Below are 23,269 nucleotides of genomic sequence, written 5' to 3'. Positions count from 1 at the left end.
TTCCTCTTGCGTCCTCTAAGTCCCCTGCGTGCCTCAAGTACAAAGGATGACTGGTTGACGAATGCTTATACGTCTTGAAGTCTTGTTAAGTACGAACCCGTACTTATTGCTGCTTCTACGGGATATAACCGGGCAGGTATGAAGATATGTTCGATGAAGACGACGTTAGCAAGGTTACCCTTCCGGCTTGGCCCAGGCAGGGTTATGGACGCCACTGGTTATCTTCAGGACTCTTAGTCCAATTTATATCTTGTCCGTACTCGGACGCATTTGATCTTCTGTATGATTCGGATCTTGAGTTGTATATTTGTATCTTGACTCGTTTGAGTCGTTGTTGTAATATATGTTTCTTGTGGGCTCTATTGTAATCTTGTTGTAATGTTACCGCTCGTGTTAATTCCTCTGGCATCACGTGTGTGATTCGTCGCGCACGTCGTGTCGGAGGGCGTCTCTGGATCGATATCGTGCGGATTTCGGCGGGATCGCTGGAATCCTCATGGTACCGGTTCCGGGGCGTCACAGTTATCTCCCAAGAAGTGCTTTCTTTATAGCCATTAAGATGGCTCAGAAATTTTAATGATGCTCACATAAGGATGAGAGTTGAAGCAAAAGAGAGCATCAAAAAGCAAGTATCAAACAAATTTTAAGTCTCACCCTCTTCCTATGCATAGGAATCTTGTACACAAATAAATTCATGAAGAACAAAGTGACAAGCATAAGAAGATAAAACAAGAGTAACTTCAAAATTTTCAGCATATAGAGAGGTGTTTTAGTACCATGCAAATTTCTACAACCATATTTTCCTCTCTCATAATAATTTTCAGTAGCTTCATGAACAAACTCAACAATATAACTATCACATAAAGCATGCTTTCCATGATCCACAAACACACAATTTTTATCAAGCTCAAAAATAATAGGATTAAAACTTTCAAAACCACTTTTATCAATACTATAATAAGATGATTGATCAATCTCAAAAGATATGGGACTCATAGATAAAGTCAAGAACTCTCCAATCCCATTTTCATTAGTAGTACAATTAATATTATCAAGTAACATAGGACCATCATCTAGATCTTTATCATAAACATTTGCTAAGCAAAACTCTTTAGTACCATGCATTTCGACACCAGGCACAAACAAAGCATTATCATAAGATTTATCAAAATAGCATGGATTATCATAAATAACAGCAGCATAATCATTCTCACAAGTTTTACTCATAGGTAATATTTCAAGAGAATCCACAGGAACATAACATTCATCCTCCTTTGGTAAGCATGGAGGACAATCAAATAGTGTAAGAGATAAAGAGTTACTCTCATTAGAAGGTTGGCATGGGTAGCTAATCCATTCTTCCTCCTTTTGTTCATCACTCTCCTCTTCTTTTTCATCCAATGAGCTTTCAGGTTCATCAATTTCCTCCTCTTTTTCATCCAATGAGCTTTCGGGTTCATCAATTTCTTCTTCCACGAGGTTCCTGCAAATTGTGAGTGCATTCTTGTGCATTAATGAGTCTCTCTTTATAATCAATGATATAAGGATTATCACTGTAACTTTCTATGCAAAAATTAAGGATAGAAGAGACATAATCTTTAAGGTCCTTACAAACAACACAAGTTTCATAATTTTTAGCAATGAAGGATTCTATCTCAGAGGCTCCCATAAATATGAAAAATTGTTCTACCTCTTCAAACCCAAAATGAATATAGTTATTCCAATTATAGTTCTTAATTAAAACTTCCTCACTAAAGCCACATTGAAATTTAAGATGTTTAGTATCCTGTTTAGAGCAACAGTTTATATCATGGCGTTTAAGCAAGATTTTAGCAATTGTATTCATTTTTTCTATCACAGCACTCATAACTTTTCCCGTTCTTGATTCTCTATAATTATTATATAATTCAATAAGCTCCAAATAGGTTGTAGGTTCTCCCATAGCAATAGTTTTTAATTTTTAGGTTTTTCAAATTTTTATGGATTTTCGGGTATATAGGGAAAATAAAACAAGACAAACTAAACAAAAGTAAACTAAGCAAAATAATACTAGACAGAAATAAACTAAGCACAAATAAACTAGACAGAAGTAAACTAAGCAAAACAAAATGAAATAAAAGAGAGAGAGAGGTGGAGTGTACTCCCCAGGTGAACTTATGAGTAGAGCTATGCCTCCCCGGCAACGGCGCCAGAAAATAGTCTTGATAACCCACAAGTATAGGGGATCGCAACAGTCTTCGAGGGAAGTAAAACCCAAATTTATTGATTCGACACAAGGGGAGGTAAAGAATACTTATAAGCCTTAACAACTGAGTTGTCAATTCAGCTGCACCTGGAAAAGCACTAGTAGCGAGGGTGATGTGAAAGCGACGAGTAATATGAGAGCAGAAGTAACGAGTAACACGATAGGCGTAGCAGTAATATGAGAGCAATGGCACCGGAAAATAGTTGATACTACTTCCAATGACATGTAGGAACAAGTATATGATGATGAAAGATGGACCGGGGTTCCCAGCTATCTACACTAGTAGTAACTCTCCAATAACAAGTGTTGGGTGAACAAATTACAGTTGGGCAATTGATAGGATTGAAATAGCATTAAGACAGAACATCAAGATTATTAATCATGTAGGCATGTTTCCCATATATAGTCATACGTGCTCGCAATGAGAAACTTGTACAACATCTTTTGTCCTACCAGCCGGTGGCAGCCGGGCCTCTAGGGAATCTATCGGAAATTAAGGTACTCCTTTTAATAGAGCACCGGAGCAAAGCATTAACACTCCGTGAAAACATGTGATCCTCATATCTAAGCCTTCCCCTCCAGCTTGTCCCAATTTCGTCACTTTGGGGCCTTTGGTTCCGGACATAGACATGTGCATACAACTTGTAGATACAATCTAAGCAATAAGTATAGAGCTTAAATCTAAGATCATGTCACTCGGGCCCTAGTGACAAGCATTAAACACAACAAGATTGCAGCAACAATAACTTCACAAACTTTATAGATAGACTAATCATAATGTAACAATCCATCGGATCCCAACAAACACAACACCAATTACATCAGATGAATCTCAATCATGTAAGGCAGCTCATGAGATCATTGTATTGAAGTACATGGGGAGAGAATACCAACTAGCTACAGCTAGAACCCGTAGTCCATGGGGGAACTACTCACGGAGCATGACGGAGGCGGTGGCGTCGATGGAGATGGCTTCCGGGGGCACTTCCCCGTCCCGGCGGCGTGCCGGAATAGAGATTCTGTCCCCCGAATTGGAGTTTCGCGATGGTGGCGGCGCCCCTGGAGTCTTTCTGGAGTTTCGTCAATCGGTATCGATGTTTTAGGTCAGGACGGCTTAAATAGGCGAAGAGTCGGAGTCGGAGGGACCACGGGGCCTCCTCCCCACAGGCCGGCGCGGCCAGGGTGGAGCCCGCACGGCCCTGTTGTGTGGGGCCCCCAGGGCACCCCTCTGGTCCCCCTCTGACTTTCTGGAAGGTTCCGGGAAAAATAAGGTTCTGGGCGTTGATTTCGTCGAATTCGAGAATATTGCCCGAACAGCCTTTCTAGAACCAAAAACAACGGAAAACGAGAACCGGCACTGTGGCATCTTGTTAATAGGTTAGTTCCGGAAAACGCATAAAAACATTATAAAGTGCAAGCAAAACATGTAAGTATTGTCATAAAACAAGCATGGAACATCAGAAATTATAGGTACGTTGGAGACGTATCATCCCCCATACTCCACTATGGGAGAGCCTCTTTTTTGGCATATCTCCATATATGCATGATCATCATATGGATGGCAAGCTTCAAGCATATGATCTTCGAGATGGATTATCTTGAACTTGCACTTAATTTCTCTTTTCTTCATTATTTTGATGTCTTGAAGATACATATGAGAAGCTCACTCCATCTTCTTCAAGATATACTTGCCATTGCCTCAACTCTCTTATGACGAATCTTTGGATCACTCCTTTATTAATGGCTTATGCATCACTTCATCTTCTTTACTTTCTTATTATTTCAACCTTGAAGCCAACATATGGTTCAAGCATTGCAGATGGATAATTCAATGCAAACAATAGTTCATAGAGATTATCATTAATTACCAAAACCACACATGCGGGCACCATGCACTTTCGGTCCCCTCTACGGCTGCAGACCTGCAGTGGCATTCAGTGGTGGCTACCGCCAGACACGGCGAGCTCCATCCTATTTTTTAGTGATTCTATTTTTTTATTACCGGTCTTCTCTTGTGTGCCTTCGTTCGATAACTTCATCTTGCTTGGTGGTGGTCCCATGGGTGTTGGCGGTGCTTGCAGGGTGATATCTTGCGCGATAGCCAAGCTTTTAATCTCTCCCCCATGCACCTTTGGTTGACTCTGGTGAACCTCTCCGCCTGCCGATGGTGTGGTGCCCTTTAAACCAGAGTGAGAGTGATGTCCCTCTTTGGAGTTGGATATGGTGAGGCAGGTCACCAATGGTACACTGGAGGCATTGAAGGCACGTTCTGCTGCTGATGAAGCTTTCTACAATCCTCACTCCTCTTCTAGTGTCCGTTTTGGAAGATGATTGCTTCAGCGTTTCAAGTGGACCTTTTTTTGGTAAAGGTTTTAAGTGGGGCTTATTTTGGGAAATACAGACTGGTTCTCGGGTGCCACACACCCCTATATTTGGAAAAATAAAAATTTAAAATTTAAAAAGTTCAAAAAGATCAAACTTTTTTGGGAATCAAAGATGATCAGTATTGTACTTGAAACAAAATATTTTCCTAGGAAATTACTTTTATTGTATCCTGGGTAAAAAGAACAAACTCGAAACGCCTATAACCATGTACTATTCATTTTATATTTGTCATAATTTTGTCTTTTTTCTCTGGAGACCATGGGAATCATTTTGTTTCTAAACAATTTTTTTAGAGAACAAACTTGATCATCCTTGGTTTCCAGGAAGATTCATTTTTTCTAACTTTATTAAATTAATATAATTTTTTAGTCTATGGGGTGCGTTGCACCCGAGAGCCAAAAATCCCCTTCGGCTTCTTTTCCTATTTTTTGTGTACTTGTTTCTTTGAGGCTTGTAAGTTGGGTGTATGTACTCTCCAAAAAAAAATTGCCTGCCTCAGAAGCCTTCTTGGGCTGGTTCCCAAAAATCCCCTTCGGCTTCTTTTCCTATTTTTTGTGTACTTGTTTCTTTGAGGCTTGTAAGTTGGGTGTATGTACTCTCCAAAAAAAAATTGCCTGCCTCAGAAGCCTTCTTGGGCTGGTTCGTGGCCGGTTTATTAGACATAAGTAAGAGCATCTCTAACAGAGCCTGGGCCAAAACCGAAAAATAACCGCCAGTTTACGGGTTCGGACTGAAAAATGGCGCAGATCAATTACCGTAGACGAGCCAAAACCGAAAAAATGTTTTCAGATCGAGACCGAAAACCCAACTCGACCTGTATTTGTAGGGGCTGGAAGGGTGAAATGAACACCAAACTATATTTGTGGCGCACTGCAATTTCAGTTGGGACCAACTGCTTCCGCCAGTACAGTCGCCGGAATCTAGTCAAATTCATCGCCGGCGCGAGCTTGTGGGCGGCGAGCTCGCAGCGGTGTGGGGCGGCGAGGGCGGGGCCAGCTCGTGGTGGCGCAGGGTGGCCTGGGACGGGGCCGGCGAGCTCGGGGCGGCGCGGCGTGGAGCGGCGCTTGGCGGGGCGGAGCCGGTGCATGGTGGCGCGCGGCGGGGCAGGGCGGCGCGTGGCGGGGCTGGCGCGCGGCGGCGCATGGCGGGGCGGGGCCGGGACGCGGCAGCGTGGGACGAGGCCGGCGCGCGGCTGGACGGGACGGGGCCGGCGCTGCGGGGCTGGTGCACGCCCGGGCGGGGCGCTGTGCGGCCGGGGGTTGGTGGCTGTTCGCGCGACGGGAGGAAGAAGATGATGAAAAAGAGAAGAAAAAAGAAAATAGGATATTCTTAGAAGATGCTTTTTTACAGTTTGGTTTTCCATTTTCTGTTCTAGGCCAGCTATTTTTTGACCCGTAAACACGAGTTCAGTGACCTGAACTTGAGTTTTTCAGTTTCCATTTTTACAGGCTCTGTTAGAGATGCTCTAACCCTACCATCTCTATTGTCACCAGGGGCAGATGCACGGTTGTCATCTATGAAAGATGCCAAAGAGCACAAAGAAAAGAGGGCAGAGCCCCAGCGAACCTACCACCAAAACGTGTGCACACGGATAAAAGAAAAGTTGCGGCAAAAAGATCTTCCCCGAGGCAGTACTCAGCAGCTTAGGTTCATCAGCTTGAATATTTTCTGTGTGCACTTGCTAATTTGCACACGTTAGAGGGCTACATGTACTACGAGGACGGCAACATAGCCTGAATTCCCTAAAGAGTAACTAAATTCCAGAATCGTTCACAAGGCTGAGAATGACAATTTGTTTGTGACCTTGGAGAATCTCAATTTGTGTGTGACTGTACATGATATTAACAAGGCTGAGAAGTACAAAGCAGCAGGATCAGAAGATGCAGATTTATTTATCTTCAAGATGGTATACAAGATTCAGCATCCAGATATACACAGATGCCACAAGCTCCATCATCTTACCAACAAAACTTAGCTCAGTCACTGGAGCATTATAACTGATTATAAGTCAGTTACTGAGCATTGGCAGGGATTTCATGATCCGAGAAGGTCGACACATCCTCATAATGTACCGAGTCTCCATGTATCCTCTTCTGGAGGTTCTCCAGGCTCGTGACGCGTCGCAGAGAGCCTGGAACTGAAGCCATCTCTTCTCCACTGGCCAAAGGAGTTGCTGCCTCCTGGAGGTCAGGCTTGATCCAATCGTCTTCGAGTAAACCCTGGAGGAAATGGCTCATGCTCTGTTCAGTGGGAGCAGCATCAGCAGAAGCTGCATCTGATACACATGAAGAGAAGGGCACAATAATTCCCGGCGTGTCTGATGGAGTGGAGAACAGCAGGCTTGTTCCAGTTACTCTCCTCACAGCTTCTTCAGCTATATTCACCTGAACAAAAATACTTTGTCAAGACAAAGAAACAAAAATATAGCACCTATTTTATTTAATTCATGGACCCTGCGGAAGAGAATATTTCAAGAATGTAGGGTCTGTTTGGTAGACAGGTCCTCCTCATCCCACTTTTTTCCAACTTTTGTTGTTTCGTAGGTCAGCTCAGCCCAACTGGACACTGCCCACCTCATGCGAAAATAGCCTCTCAGCCCTGCCCGGTAGAGAAGACGAAATCGAGCTTCACACCTGGGCAGGGCTGACCTCGCCCGGAAAACCCCCCGCGCGGGGTCAAACCGCCCAGCCCTCATTCCACTCTCTATTTCCCACCTCCACGCCTATGCCCCGCTCCAGCTTCCTTGACGCCGGCCAGCGCCGCCACTTCCTCGAGGACAAGCGCCGCCACGGCCACGGCAAGGGTCGGCTCCACCACAGCCGCAGACGAGCGCCTCCACGGCCACTGAGAGGGCCTGCGCTGCCGCTTCCTCGAGGGACAGCTCCGCCACGGCCGAGCTCCGCGACAGATGACAAACGGAGGACGACGGACAACGGACGAGCGCCGTGCTTCCTCGAGGGATAGCTCCGCCACGGCCGAGCGCCAGCCACAACCAAGAGCCGACACGGCCGAGCTCCGCGGCAGACGACGGACAACGGATGAGCGCCGGCACAGCCGAGCGCGGTCAAGGCCGAGCGCCGCCACAGCCTCGCGTCACCATGTCAGCCAGCAGCAAGGAGCTCCGGCGAGGGCGAGGGAGCTCCAGCCAGGGCTCCTCTTGTAGGGACCCGATTGCTTACTGGGACCTGATAGCTTTTTATTTTGTACACAGTGACCCAATCGCGTTTCATTTTTATATGCAGTGGTCTTTGTGCAAATTTTAGATACCCTCAGCTATTCTCAGCACATACAACCTACCAAACAACAGATGTACTCAACATATCTCCCTTGGCCCGACCTACCAAACACACAAGAAAATCTAAGTTCAACTAAGCTAGGGCCAGCTTGTATGAGGGCAGATAGCTATTCTCTGTTGGACCAGGCTACCAAACACACCCGTAGTGTCTCACTAGCACCTCATCTACAAATAAATTTCACTATTTTTTTATTTTTCAAAAATAAAATATCAGCTATGCAATAGTTAAAGCACAATCAGTTTATAACAGTAAAGATATCACTGTATGTTCTGTATATGCATGTTTGCAAACACATGGTTTAAATTATGTATCTACTGACTGTACAGATAAAGAGAGCAAGTAACGACTAAAAAAATGAATGTTTTTAAGCACCTTTGCCAAGACATAAATACAGAGTTTTGCATGTACTCACAAACAAGCATTAAGAAATGTATGAATGATTGTGCCTGTTTGGAATCCCAATGTGCGGTATGAGACAGAACAGACCTCCCATAAGCCAAAACCACAGGCTTAATGAGACACACTCTCACAGGGTATGAGCCCTTTTTAATATTTTGTTTCATTTTTACAATGCCCACACCTGTAAGAAAACATTGTTATTATTCGTAACACCAAAAAAATAAAGTTGTGAAATATAGAACTAAACAATCATTTTTTCACTAATAGGAGAGGATATACCTGCCTTCCTCATGAGAAATACAAGCTCAAATGCAAAAAAAATGGTGTTGTAATTTTTGACAATACAGTTAGGAAGTTACAGATCAAGTAAAGCAAGGATGTCAAATCCAAGATTGCTTCATTTGTCATGTTTGGGTTCTCCAAAGAAAAGAGAAAGCACATGAACAAGTATGCATACAAAGCTTAGTAAAGTAACTACCGATTAATGATCCATAACACTATATCAACATATTCACCATCAAAAACCCTTCAAATTGTAACAAAGCAAATTATAGGACGCAATTAAGAGTTTACAAGAATTAAAGGATATACCTTTCTCCTCATAGTCTGAATATCAACTGTAAGATTTCTGTTGTCAAGAGAAGATTCCTTGTATTTCTGAGTCATGTCAGTCAGGCGCTTTAGCAAAGATGCATTCTCAACTCTTAACTGTGTAACCTAGATGACAGAGTAGTAATTAGCACAGTCAGCTTAATTTCAGTAAGACTTTAACTTAAACATCATTGGTCGCAATTTCAGACCTCTGATTCAATATCATCCTGATGAGCTTGTTTTCTTTTCCTTGACCTCCTGGCTGATTCTCGATTTGACAGCATCCTATCACAAAATTAAAACTGAGAAATTAACACTCAAACTTTACACTACTTTTCGAACATGGCACACTTAATATCAAGTATAAAGTTAGCGACTAGCAAATTTACTTGAAAATAATCAAGTGCCAAACAACTGCCTCCAGTTATTTGAGACTTTGGTGGGATTGGTGTAAATATAAATGCAACGATATTTTTGATTTTATAGAGAAATATGCTGGGAATATCTAATATTAACTTGGTACCAAAAAGATCTTAAACGAAGGGTCGAGCATACATGTTTCGTGGGATTGGATCCTTTCTGGTACCCTCTGCCTTTTCACCTGTCCTGAACCATTAAATTGGCAGGACAAGTAAAAAGATTGGGATATATATTCTCAAAAGAAAAATAAGTTTTCCCCCATTAGTATCAGGTTATAGTTTCAAACTACATAATTTAAATATATTGCTACATGATGTCAGCAGAAGATTTTTGGATGATAGCTAGAACATAATGAGTAAATTACTGCAAGCTCAAGTATGAAATTTGTTACTCCCTCCGGCCCCATTTACTTGCCGCGGCTGTGAGCAGATTTATAGCTAGCTTGCTTCTGCATCCACGGCAAGTAATTGAGGGCGGAGGCTGTATTGTAACTACTTTCAATTGCATGTTCAAGATAATTGCAGATGGAAAATTCTGCAGTACCTCTTCACCCGCTTCGCGCTAGCAGGGTCTGTATTTTCCTCAAGATCACCCTCATCATCTGAGTGCTCCTTTGACGTACGACTATTAGCTGGCTTGCCTTGAACAACAGTACCATCACCTATTACAGAAGAAAAGACAGAAAAAATCTTAATGATAATAGCACACGAGTTAAACATTCAAATGTCACAAAAGTTGCCTATACACTTTTCGAAACACACTTGTATTCGTTCTTCTAAAACATATAAGATGGTGTGAAAATATGAGGATAGCACACAAGAGTTAAACGCTCAAATGTCAGGCGACTGTCAGAATGCAAATCAGTGTTGACAGGATTGCGTGTTTTATGTTGTATGTCAGCATCCAGCACCGCTGAAGCAGGTTCAGAATACTCTGCTCTCATCTTTTACATATTTGACCCCAACAAAATTATATGTAGTTTAGCTCTTTTCTCACTTGTCAACATAACATGATGTTGCCAAACCAGAACTGACATTTCTCCTCATTTTCTAGACTATCAGGACACCAGTTAAGATATTCTACAGGAACTACTGGTGACATGTGACTCTTCTGATGGTTCAGGAGTGCCAGCAGACAGAAGCAGGAGACTACCAAATAAAAACACACAAGATAACATCTGCTCTAGCAGAACTGTGGAGGACTGTCAAGATAGATATAATATTTTATCAATCGAAGACAGTACTTCCTTTCGATAAATTCATGTTAGATACACATCTGTTTCGATTTTGCTGAACTTGCTTCATAGACTGAAATGAATGAGATTATGGACGTTCATAAATACCATCAAAAGAAGCTTGAGACACCAACTGTGAAGCCTCTGAAGCTTGTGAACTGGGGTAGCTTAAAGCAGATTCTTGAGGTTTAACTTCCTGAAATTGAATTACATGCAAAATTAGCTCATGGACATCACACTTAAATGCTATTTGTGAGGGTAGATTGCCAAATCATGATTTGGTTAGTGAGCACTGCAAGTTAGGCGTATTGCCTGGATATTCTTTTGTGTTTTCAGTTAAATCAAGTCGTAAATGGGACAAGAGAAATAATGAGGTGAGAATGCTACGCAATGGTAGAAAACCAGTGCTGATTGATTCAATCGCTCATGTTAGACACGGCTACTCGAGGGCACCAACAGTGAATTCGGTGGTCTAGGAAGAACTAAGGCAGATAACTACACCCTTGTGTGCTTGCTACGGGTGTTCAACAACGGATTCCTCAAACCATTCTAAATTAGATAAGGTTTCCATACTAACTTTTTTAAATAATCAGCCACTAGAATTTGGAGCTTCCGGTTTAAATGAGTTTGTACCAACCCATATTTCAACACCCCTGGTGCTTGCATATCACTTTCAGGAAAATATCAGAACATACTTTTTCATACTAGCTTAGGAAAGAAGATCCCTATTGTTTCATACTCTCCGACAACATAAGACTCATTTAATATTGTAAGCATTTCTGGGCAATGAAACTCCATCAGAATATGCTCATAGACTGCATATGTGGTTGAAATAAAATTGCCCCCCCCCCCCCCTAGCAACATGTCACACCACACTATCTGTGCTATCCTACGTGTCCCTGCACCAAAATACCTCTGAGGATTCATCTCCCTTGGCCTGTCTGAAGGACCAAAAGGAACATCATTGCCATGTTTTTTTTCCTGAAGCCTGATCCGAAAGTTCAACTGGTACCATTTTCATGTAAATTATAGTACTACGAATCTGGCGAGTCACTCATAGCATATTGTATCTCTAATAACGGCAGCAATTTAGACCACCAAGGAAAATGTCCTTCGGAATTGAACTCGCCAGATTGTTTGTCAGAAGACCGAAAGCAGATTCGTGTGTGTTTCCTACAGTACTAAACTGCAAGATTGCAGTAGAACTACTCTAGAAAGGATCTGTCATGGAACTTTAAAAATCTACAAGAGAGGCTACAAATCGAACCAAATCTCAATCAAGAAGGGAATTGAACCGTACCATGGACTTGGCCACGGCGGCGCAGTACAGTTCCAGCTTCCTCTTCAGCACCGCGGCGTACTCCCCGGGATCTCCACCGCCGCCGGCGCGGGCACAGCTCACCTCCACTACCTCGTCGCCGCCGTGCTCCATTCTTGGAATAAAAAAAGAAGAAGCTGGTCTCTTTCTCCGTCGCCGGTGGCGGTCCTACTCGAGAAGGAGCAAGATTTACACGGGAAGAGAACGGAATTGTCGAGAAGTGCTCTTCGGGAGATTGGAAACTGGAGTCAAGGTGAACGATGGGGAGACAGAGGCGGCGAGGGGGGAGGTTTATAGCGGCGGTGGACGGGGTCACTGTCCCGGCGATACCCATGTGTTCCACTTCTCCTTGCTGCAAAAGATCTAGCTAGCCTACTGGCAAGGCAAGTGGACAGAATCCACTCCAGTGTGCTCCTGTCCACAAAATTTAGATCTTTCGTGTGGGCCCATTGGAATTTCATTGAAATTAGAAAAATCATAAAAGTTGGCATTTCATCTTATTCAGTGTGTCCATTTTAGGCAGCTCCTATGGATGGTTGTATATATGCCCAATTGAGATGCCACCCCGATAGTTCGATCCCACCTAAGTGGAAAATCGTAGGCCGTACTAGTTCCTTGATTACTAGGACTTGCTTGAACCGGGGTAGATTAGCGGTATTTAGTCCAACGTTGAGCAAAATGCCAATCGGTACGCTAATTTTACATTCATTCCAATCAGCCATGTAGCAATATGTTTTCGGATGCAACAACGCAAGCAAGCAAATAACAACGCTACAACGACAAAAGGCGCTCGTTAACTAGCATCACATCATCATTGTAAAAATAATTGTGTTGCTAAGGGCATCCACAATGTATGAATGGCCAAATCTGACAAAGCACAGTATTTGGCATCGGAACTACATATGGCTACACCTCCACAATGTTGCCTAGTTCCAAATGTCTACACAGTGGGCCCTGATACTGACACAAACAATGTAAAAGAATTATTTTTCTTTACAGCCATCCTCTCTCTCACCTTAACCATCTTCTCTTTCTTCCTTAGATATGCATATTTTAACCCATCAAGAATTTGGCCACAAACTTGGCATCGGAGCAACTACTTGCTCCGGTTCCCACTTTTGCTTCTTTTGGAACTACCTTCACAATGTAGGGAACTAGTTCCAAAAGCCAAAAAGCTAATATAGAACCACATTTGGCTATACATTGTGGGTGCCCTAAGATGGTTGACATATATTTTACGATGAAGGAGAAACTTTTCAACAACTAAGATGAAAATTTAAGGCAAAAACAAAAGAAAGAGGTTTTATTTTTGCAATAAGAAGAGACGGCAAAAAACACTTAAAATACACACACCAAGCCTCGACACCTGTTCTTTGCTTGTGCAAGATCAGTTAGTAACAATTGGACACACTCATAGAAAGTTGTGCAAATATGAGGCACATGCAAAGACCGAGTGCTATCTGTGGTAGTGGTTAGAGAAGTGACAATATGTGCTTGAGACCTAAGGGAGGAGGAGAGTGGACTAAAGACACCACCATTTGCTTTTTTGTTTCATCCTCCTCTACATTTTTGGCTGCTCAAACGGGTTCAACACGCAAGTATAGCAAAGAGAAGGGAATATTGAGAAAAGCCTCTTTTGTGAAAAAAAAGCTTGCATCTTATCAACATCTCATGCTTAAAGTCGGGCGAAGAAGTGTGTCGATATCAATTTTATTCACTTGTTCCCCTTGTTGCAAGAAATGATTTTTGCCTACTTGATAGCCAAGCATCTAGAATTTGCCCACATTGTAGGAATATTTTTACATGGCACGTGGAATGTATATGTGTCCTTTTTTTTTGTAGAGAAGAATATGTGTATTGGCTGAAGGCCGTCCGACATAACAATGCAAAGTTTCCATGAAAATAAGTAATTTAACTAAAAATAACTTTTACAAATCACATGCAATGTTTTCCAAAAATTACCTATCATGTGAAAACCTTAAAAACAAAACTGTGTAAGGCCAGCGCCCATTTCGCCTTAGGCACTTGTGCATGCAGATGAACTCGCCATATAAAGATGAATTCTTGTATGCATAATATTAGTAGTATGATTCGAGTTGTAACGTGTAAAACCACACATATAGCTTGACACGAAAAAGTTTGTTTTCACATCAAAACATCCCCAAAAATGGTGTTTGTTGTAAAATGTTGATGTATGCATGTCTTTTCCCTTTATGAGAATGCCGAGTACATGGCAATATTGGCTTAAGCTCACGGCAAGTGTGTTCTTGCTGGTTCGAGCATTAATTCTTTAAGAGTTTCAAGATAGTTTCAGGTCGGAATCATAGTTCCAAGGAAGCTTGCTTAAAAAAAAAGAGTCTTTTTGGCAACCGTGTATGCATCTTATTAACAATTCAGGCTAAAACTCAAGTATACCATGTGCCCTTCTCAATTTCGCTCACCTCTCCATGTTGCAAAAGATCTCATGAGCTTGGCTGCCAGCCAAGTGACAATAATCCTTAAATCCAGGTGTTGTTGTCCACACAATATGGATATTTCTTTTTCGAATATTGATATTTTTGTGTGGGACCTACACCATATCTTTCTCATGGCTACCAAGCTTGACAGCTCATCAAGCATGTATAGTTCCTTGATTGGGTTTTTGGCTGATATTTTCATGGATGAAGACACACTAGACCGTATAGGTCGTCCTCATTTGATTCACAATGTCTAGTTGCACCCAATGATTCCCACAACACATACATGAGAGCGGCTTCGACTAAATCCACAACATGTTACGTTCTTGGCCTAGGTGATAAGATGGAAAAAAATCGGTGACAGTGCAACGACAGACAAAAAATCGTCAAGTGGCGGCTTTGCTATCTGGTCAAAGGAGACATCAAGGAGAACGAGGAAAGGAAGGAGTATATTTGAGAACGACGTGTGGGTATTTAATCCTTGCAAAAATCTGTTGTGGCACAGGCAGAAATTCCGTGCATGCAGTAGAAGGTCCGGGCACGCTCATGCACACGCCCTGATTTACCATCCAAAAGCTAAACAATTTATTAGGAGTAACAATGTTCACACCCTAGATTAAATTTGTTTGAATTTCTATTTTTAATTCCTAAGAGTGTGGATTGAATTTTGAGCTGGAATGTACTACACAAACTAACTACTCACACAGTCCCACATGCTAAGGGATGTAAAAAGGGGTTAGGACTTTTATGTGTGAACTTTTAAAGTCGAGTGAACCCAAGTGGCTCTGATCCTAAAAATCAAGGAGAGAAAATTTTCATTGTCGAGTTCTTTAAATCAATAGCCTCCTCATGTTGCAAAAAAGACCACAAGCCAACTTGCAACTATTCCAAGCCAATTCGGTAGAATCTATGCGTGTACCTTCCAGGTTGTAGATCTTTTTCCTTTGGGACCCTCTGGCAACACCATTGCCATATGTGCTGCCTATTTTTTGTTTGACGCATGAACCGATGGAATTTTGAGCTAAAACATTACCGGACACTAAATACGCCTGCATGAGGAGGTTGTAAGGAAAATGGTATAGGATATTTTATGACTTCTCCAAACAGTACAAACTATGGAAGTTCAGTGAACCTGGCCAAGACGCTCATGTTTAGGCCAGGTCATATATGGTGGGCATATACGTTTTTTTTTCTATTGATCCTTAATATCAGGGAGAGAGAAATGTTACTGTCAAGTTCTTTAGCCTCCCCCAAGTTGCAAAAAGATCACAAGCCAAGTGGGCGATGCTGTTCCAGGAAGGTTGTAGGCCTTTCTCCCATGGGTCCACTCTCCCCATCGTATCTTTTTCTTGGCTCGGATGCCACCCAGCTCAGCAGGCTCGCGATCCACAGACTTGGTAGCGGCTGATATTTTTCCTAGTGGAGAGCACGTCGGACGCCGCCAACTATATTGCTCCTTCCTATCCACACAAACCAGATATTATTTCATTTTGATCATGGACTTAATTTGCACTACAAGGGAGAGCATCTAGTTGGTGCCACTTGTATGTGTGCACATGATTCATGTCTACCTTGGAATTTTAATGATGCCGATGGTTTGGTGCCATGGCACGCCACATCGTGAAGCTTCCTGCCCATTCGGTGCAAAAAAAGGCAAACCGGAAGATGGACCCAGCTTTCTAAGGGCATTGCCTCCGTTTTGATCAAAAATGCGTCTGGCACCCTCTTCAGCGGTGTGACGCAAACTGACTGGGGCGTCCGCAGAGTGCGGCAGGTTTGCGTCTCTGCGGACGCTGCGCGGACGCGGAAAGTGTCCGCTCGCGTCTCCACCGAGTCCGTCTGGCAGCGAGTCTGCATCGAGGGCACCGCTTCGGCGGTCAGCGCTTCTGCGTCTACGCTGCAGCCTTCGCCATCAATGGTGCGGCTGCCTGTTCCGCGCGCGCACTAGCGGGCGGCGGCTGGGCTTCTGCGCCGCCTTCAATGACATCGTATCCCGCGCGCGGTTGCCCTTAAAAGTCCACCGGCCGCGTTCGTCCTTCGCCCACACCTCCACTCGCAACACCACCGCCGCAGCGCCATGGGGAAGAAGAACGACTTCGAGGCCTCCGGCAGCGGCGACAAGAGGGTGCCGCTCCCCGTCACGGTGGGGAGGCTCATGCACGGCAAATGGTTGTCGTGCGACGACGCCTGGTCCGGCGTGCAACTGCCTGGCGGCTCAGCTGCCGCCGGGTGCCCATCCCTCCAGTCCCTGCGCGCGAGCCTGATCGGAGCGCGGACATCCGGCGAAGGAGGCGGCACCTGCCGCCGGACCTCCGCGACGATCCGGCGTACGCCATCGACTTGCCGAGTTGGCGTACGTATCTGTCGACGGAGACGGATAGGAGAAGAAGGGCGGGCTTCATGGGCGACATGGATTTTCCCTTCGCGGCTGCATCGCCGGCTCGTCCACGAAGACAGGAGGCGCCGACGCGTTGTCAGCAGGCGCCGATGCGTCGTCAGCAGGCGCAATACAACGATGACGACGACCGCGACGACAACGACGCCTACGCTGCCTACAACGACGATGACGATGACGACAGCATCGAGGCGCTCGCCTACCATAATGAGGAGGTGAAGGACGACAGCAACGACTACGTCGCGGCCGTCTTCCACGAATGGCAGCAGGCCATGGCGGAGGGCCGCAACTTTGAGTTCCCGGAGAACATGACGGACGACGAGATGGCGAAGGTCGGCGTCCTGGTCTCCGAGAACGACGCGCCTGTGCAGCCGCCGCTGCCCCGCTACGCCACAGGCGTGATGCCGCCGGGTCTGTCGGACGATGAAGCGCTTCGACTGGCGCTACAGGACTCGGCGGCGCCTCCTCAACCGCCGCCACAGCCGTATCCCTGGGCGCCTCCTCCACCGCCGCCACAGCCGTATCCCTGGGCGCCTCCACCGCCGCCACAGCCGCAGCCCTGGGCGCCTCCACCGCCGCCACAGCCGCAGCCTCCTCCACCTCCAGCACCGGCGGCACGCCCGGCGTACGCTCCCCCGGATGGCTACTGGCTGTGGGTGATACCGGAGCTCATCGTGCTCGACAGCGACGAGGAGCAGCAGTAGGCGTTAGGGTTTTTTTTTTCATGTTTTAACTATGTAAATTATGTTTCATGTTTTAAAAATATGATTCGGCCAAAAAAATGTGTCGTGTCGCTGGAGCCACCCCCAACGCAAACGGACGCGCGGTCGATTTCGACAATTTCGACCGACGCAAACGGACGCGCGCGGACGCTAAAATGCATCGCGCCGCTCGAGATGCCTAAGACGAAACATGGAGTTCCGAGTCTCTCTGCGGTCTACTGCTTGCTGTTGCATTGGTTATGAATTATGATGACTTTTTCTATGGTGAAAGAAAAATCCTCACCCAGTAATTATCAGTGTGCCGAATTCTTTGCGTTTGAAAAAACTTTAAAAAAACATATCCAACTTATTAATAAATGTCACAAAGTCTTATATGCAAAATGATGCACTACAAAAAAATGTCAACGGCTCTTTCATAAATATTTGATGAATTCTACTATGTTGTTATGAAGTATCTTTAGGTGACTAAACAACACGTTTGTCTCACTAATTTGGTGAAACCGACGTTAAATTTAATGCTTGATTTGGGCATAGACTATTTACTCTTTTTTTTTGTGAGGTTATCTCCAGTATACCGTGACAAAGAGGTGCCTTGTGGAATGTTTTACTCCCCCGGTCCCACCAAACATGTAAGAAGTTTATCTAAATTTGAATGTGTCTAGTCACTATTTGGTGTCTATATACGTCCGAATTTAGACAAACTTTCGACATGCGACCAAGAAAAAAATAAAATTTGAGAATTGAATTTAGACAAACTTTCGACCAGCTGTTGGGCTGGTGTGTATGAAGCTACCCAAACGGAGAGAGATTTAGCCCCAAATTTTAGAATTGATTTTCTAATAAAATAAATAAAATATTCTAAAATGAAATATTTGAAAATCCATAAGAAAATGCAAAACAAAGTCGACAAATTGTGAAAAAATTTGAAAATAACTTTTTGTGAGAAACCTAACTAAAATATATCCATAGGAAAAAAAGCAAACCTAGTTACGCATAAAGATAAGGGATGTAAACGGAGCGAAAAAATCATTTGTTTAGGTCAGAACCAAAAAAAAGTGTATAAGAAAAAGAGTCTTTACAGGAAAAAAAAAAGAAAAAACAAAGTTTATTGGAGGAAACAGAAAGTTGGTATCATAGAATCTACCCATGTTCCTTCCCGGTTGTAGATCTTTCTCAACTGGGACCCAGTGCGGCCACATCGTATCCTTTTCTTGGTTAGGAGGCTAGCCAACTCAATGGATTCATGTGATCCGATATAGTTTTCATGGCTACGAAGTTTGCAATCATGTAAATTAACGATTGTGTTTATGGCTGATATGTTTGTAGACGACAATATGCTGGACACATATAGGTCGTCCTCATTAGATTCGCAGTGCCAAGTTGCAGCACATGTCTCCCGTAACACAGTAATGGCGGCAACTTCGACTAAATCCTTACCGTGTACATTACTGGCCCATGCAATAAGATGGTCATTTCTATAAAAAAAAATGCAATAAGATGACCAGTGGACAAAATTGGTGATATGGCAACGCTGAGAAAAAGCCAACAAGTTGGACAACATGGTCGTGGTGGTGTAGTGCGGCTAAAGGGCCGTGAAGCCGTCGGGGTCCCCAAAGGACGACATTGGCATGGTGTACAAGGTGTCATTGTCCTGATCGTGTCTTGGGCTTTCTCCATGAGGAGGATCTGGCATAGGCTCGTGGCGACATGCCACACAAAAATCTTGTGGGTATCACAATCTAGCTTGCCTTGGAGACTTTCTATGAGGGATGGTACTTGTAGTCTTTTTAGAGGTTCTAGTACTCCTAGTGATCCCTCGAAGTCGTCGAAGGCAATTCCAAGGTAAGACATCAAGGACGCGTTTGGTTGTCTCGGCCGATTTTTTGGGCATCCTAGGGTAGGCTCTGTGGGTCTTAGCCCATTTAGAAACGAGACCCGTGCCAAATTCGGCGATTTGTTTAGTTACTCGTGAGGGAATTTCGTGCACTGGTTGGGCAACTAAGCCGTGTTCGTTTGGTGGCCTGCACATAGCCCATTTGGTTATGGTGGTGCAAACTATTGTTGTTTGAGTTGCACACATGAGGGATGAGGCTACCATACTCTTGCAGTGGTTCAAATATGGTGATATTACCATGTCATTGCTTTTGGAACCGAACGTAGATGAATCGGAAGAACAAAAACCTGATGATCACCATGATCAGGAGGACGATGATGAAATCTTTCACCCTACGTTCTCGTACCTGAGGTGCTAGTTCTTCTAAAGGCAATGGTTGATGACGCGTTGGCTGATGATGCATTGCCAGATGATGCATTGACTGACGAGGCATTGGCAGATGATGCATTGGCTAATGAGCTATTTCCTAAATACCCATAGCCTCCACAACCAAGAAGCTCTGATACTCCACTCATTCCCTTACAAAGTTTCATACCCTCTGTAGTTGTTGTTGTAGAAATCATTGACTTGCTCTTGGCACATCCTCCGTGAACTATAGATACATGGATGCCTCCCTTTGAAGACCAGAATCACTAACATGGCAAGGGAAAACAAGTAAGGTTATTGATCACAAGCATCAAAAAAGTCATAAGAGAGAATCAAAATGTTCACACCAGATCATAAACTAATAGGAGCATGCATGATCATTACCAAAGGAAAATCACAAGTTCATCCTACCACTATAACTATGGTGTCAACCTACCACCACAACAGAAATGGGTGTCATCCTAGAACCGCAAGGTCACCATCACACGAGGGGTTAGTATACACCACCTCATGATAGTTGCAGGCCACAAGAAGTTTTAAGAACTAGCTTCACCAAAATGTACATCATCACCATCACCATCACCTCAATGCATGCATCTAATGGCACTAATCTACCTCGTGTTTACTAATTCGTAAGGACTCCAAACGCAAAGTAATGTATCAAGGGCTTCTTCCACACAAGGTTGACACAAGGGTCTATATCGAACTTTCGTTGAAACAGTGGAATTTTAGTCATCTTTCCTGTTCAAACGACCTACAAACAAAGTAATGTTGCCATGTGTCCCCAACACCACCAAGTGGTTGTCAAACATATATAATTGAAAACAATTTTGTAAAGCACAGTAAGTAAAATAAAAAAATACAATATAAAAGGTAAACTAAATGTTACACAAAAGTAAAGTGGTATGGTAATGGTAGTGATGTAAAAACTATATGAAAGAACTAAATGCTTGTTGGAGATATGCCCAAGAGGCAATAATAAAGTGGTTATTATAATATCTTTGTGTTTATGATAAATGTTTGCATACCATGCTATAATTGTATTAACCGAAACATTGATGCATGTGTGTTATGTAAACAACAAGGAGTTCCTAGTAAGCCTCTTGTACAACTAGCTTGTTGATTAATGGATGATCATGGTTTCGTGATCATGAACATTGGATGTTATTAATAACAAGGTTATGTCATTGGATGAATGATATAATGGACACACACCCAAATGAGCGTAACATAAGATCAAGTCATTAAGTTCTATTTGCTATAAGCTTTCGATACATAGTTGCCTTAGTCCTTCGACCATGAGATCATGTAAATCACTTACACCGGAAGGGTACTTTGATTACATCAAATGCCATTGCGTAAATGGGTGGTTATAAAGATGGGATTAAGTATTCGGAAAGTGTGAGTTGAGGCATATGGATCAATAGTGGGATTTGTCCATCATGATGACGGATAGATATACTCTGGACCCTCTCGGTGGAATGTCGTCTGATTAGCTTGCAAGCATATGATTGGATCATAAGATATGACATACCACGGTACGAGTAAAGAGTACTTGTTGGTAACGAGGTTGAACAAGGTATGGAGATACCGATGATCGAACCTCGGACAAGTAAAATATCGCGAGACAAAGGGAATCGACATCGTATGTAAATGGTTCAATCGATCACTAAGTCATCGTTGAATATGTGGGAGCCATTATGAATCTCCAGATCCCGCTATTGGTTATTGCTCGGAGAGGAGTCTCGACCATGTCTGCATAGTTCGCGAACCGTAGGGTGACGCGCTTAAGGTTCGATGTCGCATAAGTAGATTCGGAATATGAGATGGAGTCCGAAGTTTTTGTTCGGAGTCTCGGACGGGATCCTGGAGATCACGAGGAGGTCCGGAATAGTCCGGAGAATAAGATTCATATATGGGAAGTCATTTTCCGGGGTTCGGGAAAGTTCCGGTGTTTTGACCGGAGCTTCTAGAATGTTCTAGAAGGGTCACCAGTGGGCCCACCACCCCGGGAGAGGCCACATAGGCGCCACATGGCATAGTGGGTCCTGCCCACCATGACATGTGGGCCTAGGCCGGCCCCCCTGATGGCGCGTGAAGCACACGTCCGTTGGGAACCCCAAGAGGAAGGTGTGATGCGTACAGCAGCAAGTTTTCCCTCAGTAAGAAACCAAGGTTATCGAACCAGTAGGAGATGAAGGCCACGTGAAGGTTGTTGGTGAAGGAGTGTAGTGCGGCGCAACACCGGGGATTCCGGCGCCAACGTGGAACCTGCACAACACAATCAAAATACTTTGCCCCAACTTAACGAGTGAGGTTGTCAATCTCACCGGCTTGCTGTAAACAAAGGATTAAACGTATGGTGTGGAGAATGATGTTTGCTTGCAAAGAACAACAGAGAACAATGATTGCAGTAGGTTATATTTCAGATGTAAAAGAATGGACCGGGGTCCACAGTTCACTAGTGGTGTCTCTCCAATAAGATAAATAACATGTTGGGTGAACAAATTACAGTTGGGTAATTGACAAATAGAGAGGGCATAACAATGCACATACATATCATGATGACTACTATGAGATTTACTTAGGGCATTACGACAAAGAACATAGACCGCTATCCAGCATGCATCTATGCCTAAAAAGTCCACCTTCGGGTTAGCATCCGCACCCCTTCCAATATTAAGTTGCAAACAACAGACAATTGCATTAAGTACTGTGCGTAATGTAAATAATACAAATATCCTTAGACAAAGCATTGATGTTTAATCCCTAGTGGCAATAGCACATCCACAACCTTAGAACTTTCTGTCACTGTCCCAGATTCAATGGAGGCATGAACCCACTATCGAGCATAAATACTCCCTCTTGGAGTCACAAGTATCAACTTGGCCGAGCCTCTACTAGCAACGGAGAGCATGCAAGATCATAAACAACACATATATGATAGATCAATAATCAACTTGACATAGTATTCCATATTCATCGGATCCCAACAAACACAACATGTAGCATTACAAATAGATGATCTTGATCATGATAGGCAGCTCACAAGATCTAAACATGATAGCACAAGAGGAGAAGACAACCATCTAGCTACTGCTATGGACCCATAGTCCAAGGATGAACTACTCGCGCATCAGTCCGGAGGCGGGCATGGTGATGTAGAGCCCTCCGGTGATGATTCCCTCTCCGACAGGGTGCCGGAGGCGATCTTCGAACCCCCGAGGTAGGGTTGACGGCGGCGGCGTCTCTGGAACTTTTCTCGTATCGTGGCTCTCGGTACTAGGGTTTTCGCGATGGAAGGATTATATAGGCAAAGGGGCAGAGTCGGGGGACGCCCGAGGGGCCCACCCCATATGGTGGCGCGGCTAGGGGTGGGGCCGCTCCCCCTATGGTGTGGCCGCCTCGTGGCCCCTCTTCGTCTCCCTCTTCGGTGTTCTGGAAAGGCTCGGGGAAAATAAGACCGTGGGCTTTTGTTTCGTCCAATTCCGAGAATATTTCCTGTGTAGGATTTCTGAAACCAAAAACAGCAGAAAACAGGAACTGCG

General features: G+C 44.0%; 1 protein-coding gene across 1 annotated transcript; it reads right to left on the bottom strand.

Annotated features, from left to right (window-relative positions):
• Nucleotides 1-6,500: 6,500 nt before the first annotated feature.
• On the bottom strand, nucleotides 6,501-12,143 carry LOC124658008 (light-inducible protein CPRF2-like). The gene is made up of 6 exons (XM_047196461.1): nucleotides 11,871-12,143; nucleotides 10,679-10,766; nucleotides 9,880-9,997; nucleotides 9,126-9,201; nucleotides 8,917-9,042; nucleotides 6,501-7,014 (listed from the first exon to the last, which is right to left on the bottom strand). Exons 1-6 carry the CDS (start codon nucleotides 12,000-12,002, stop codon nucleotides 6,643-6,645), a joined length of 912 nt encoding a protein of 303 aa, XP_047052417.1. The 5' UTR covers nucleotides 12,003-12,143; the 3' UTR covers nucleotides 6,501-6,642.
• Nucleotides 12,144-23,269: the final 11,126 nt, after the last annotated feature.

This window comes from Lolium rigidum, chromosome 5, assembly GCF_022539505.1.
Source record: "Lolium rigidum isolate FL_2022 chromosome 5, APGP_CSIRO_Lrig_0.1, whole genome shotgun sequence".
Classification (NCBI taxonomy): domain Eukaryota; kingdom Viridiplantae; phylum Streptophyta; class Magnoliopsida; order Poales; family Poaceae; genus Lolium; species Lolium rigidum.
The sequence above is the reverse complement of the archived record's forward strand: the minus strand, read 5'-3'. Positions and strand labels throughout refer to the sequence as shown.

Excerpts from the sequence above, each read along its gene's own strand:
- LOC124658008 (XM_047196461.1), bottom strand. The coding sequence starts at position 12,002 with ATGGAGCACGGCGGCGACGAGGTAGTGGAGGTGAGCTGTGCCCGCGCC. Across the intron at positions 9,998-10,678 it reads GTCTCAAGCTTCTTTTGATG|GTGATGGTACTGTTGTTCAA; the intron begins GTATTTATGAAC and ends CTTCTGTAATAG. Across the intron at positions 9,202-9,879 it reads AGCGCGAAGCGGGTGAAGAG|GATGCTGTCAAATCGAGAAT; the intron begins GTACTGCAGAAT and ends ATTTTGTGATAG.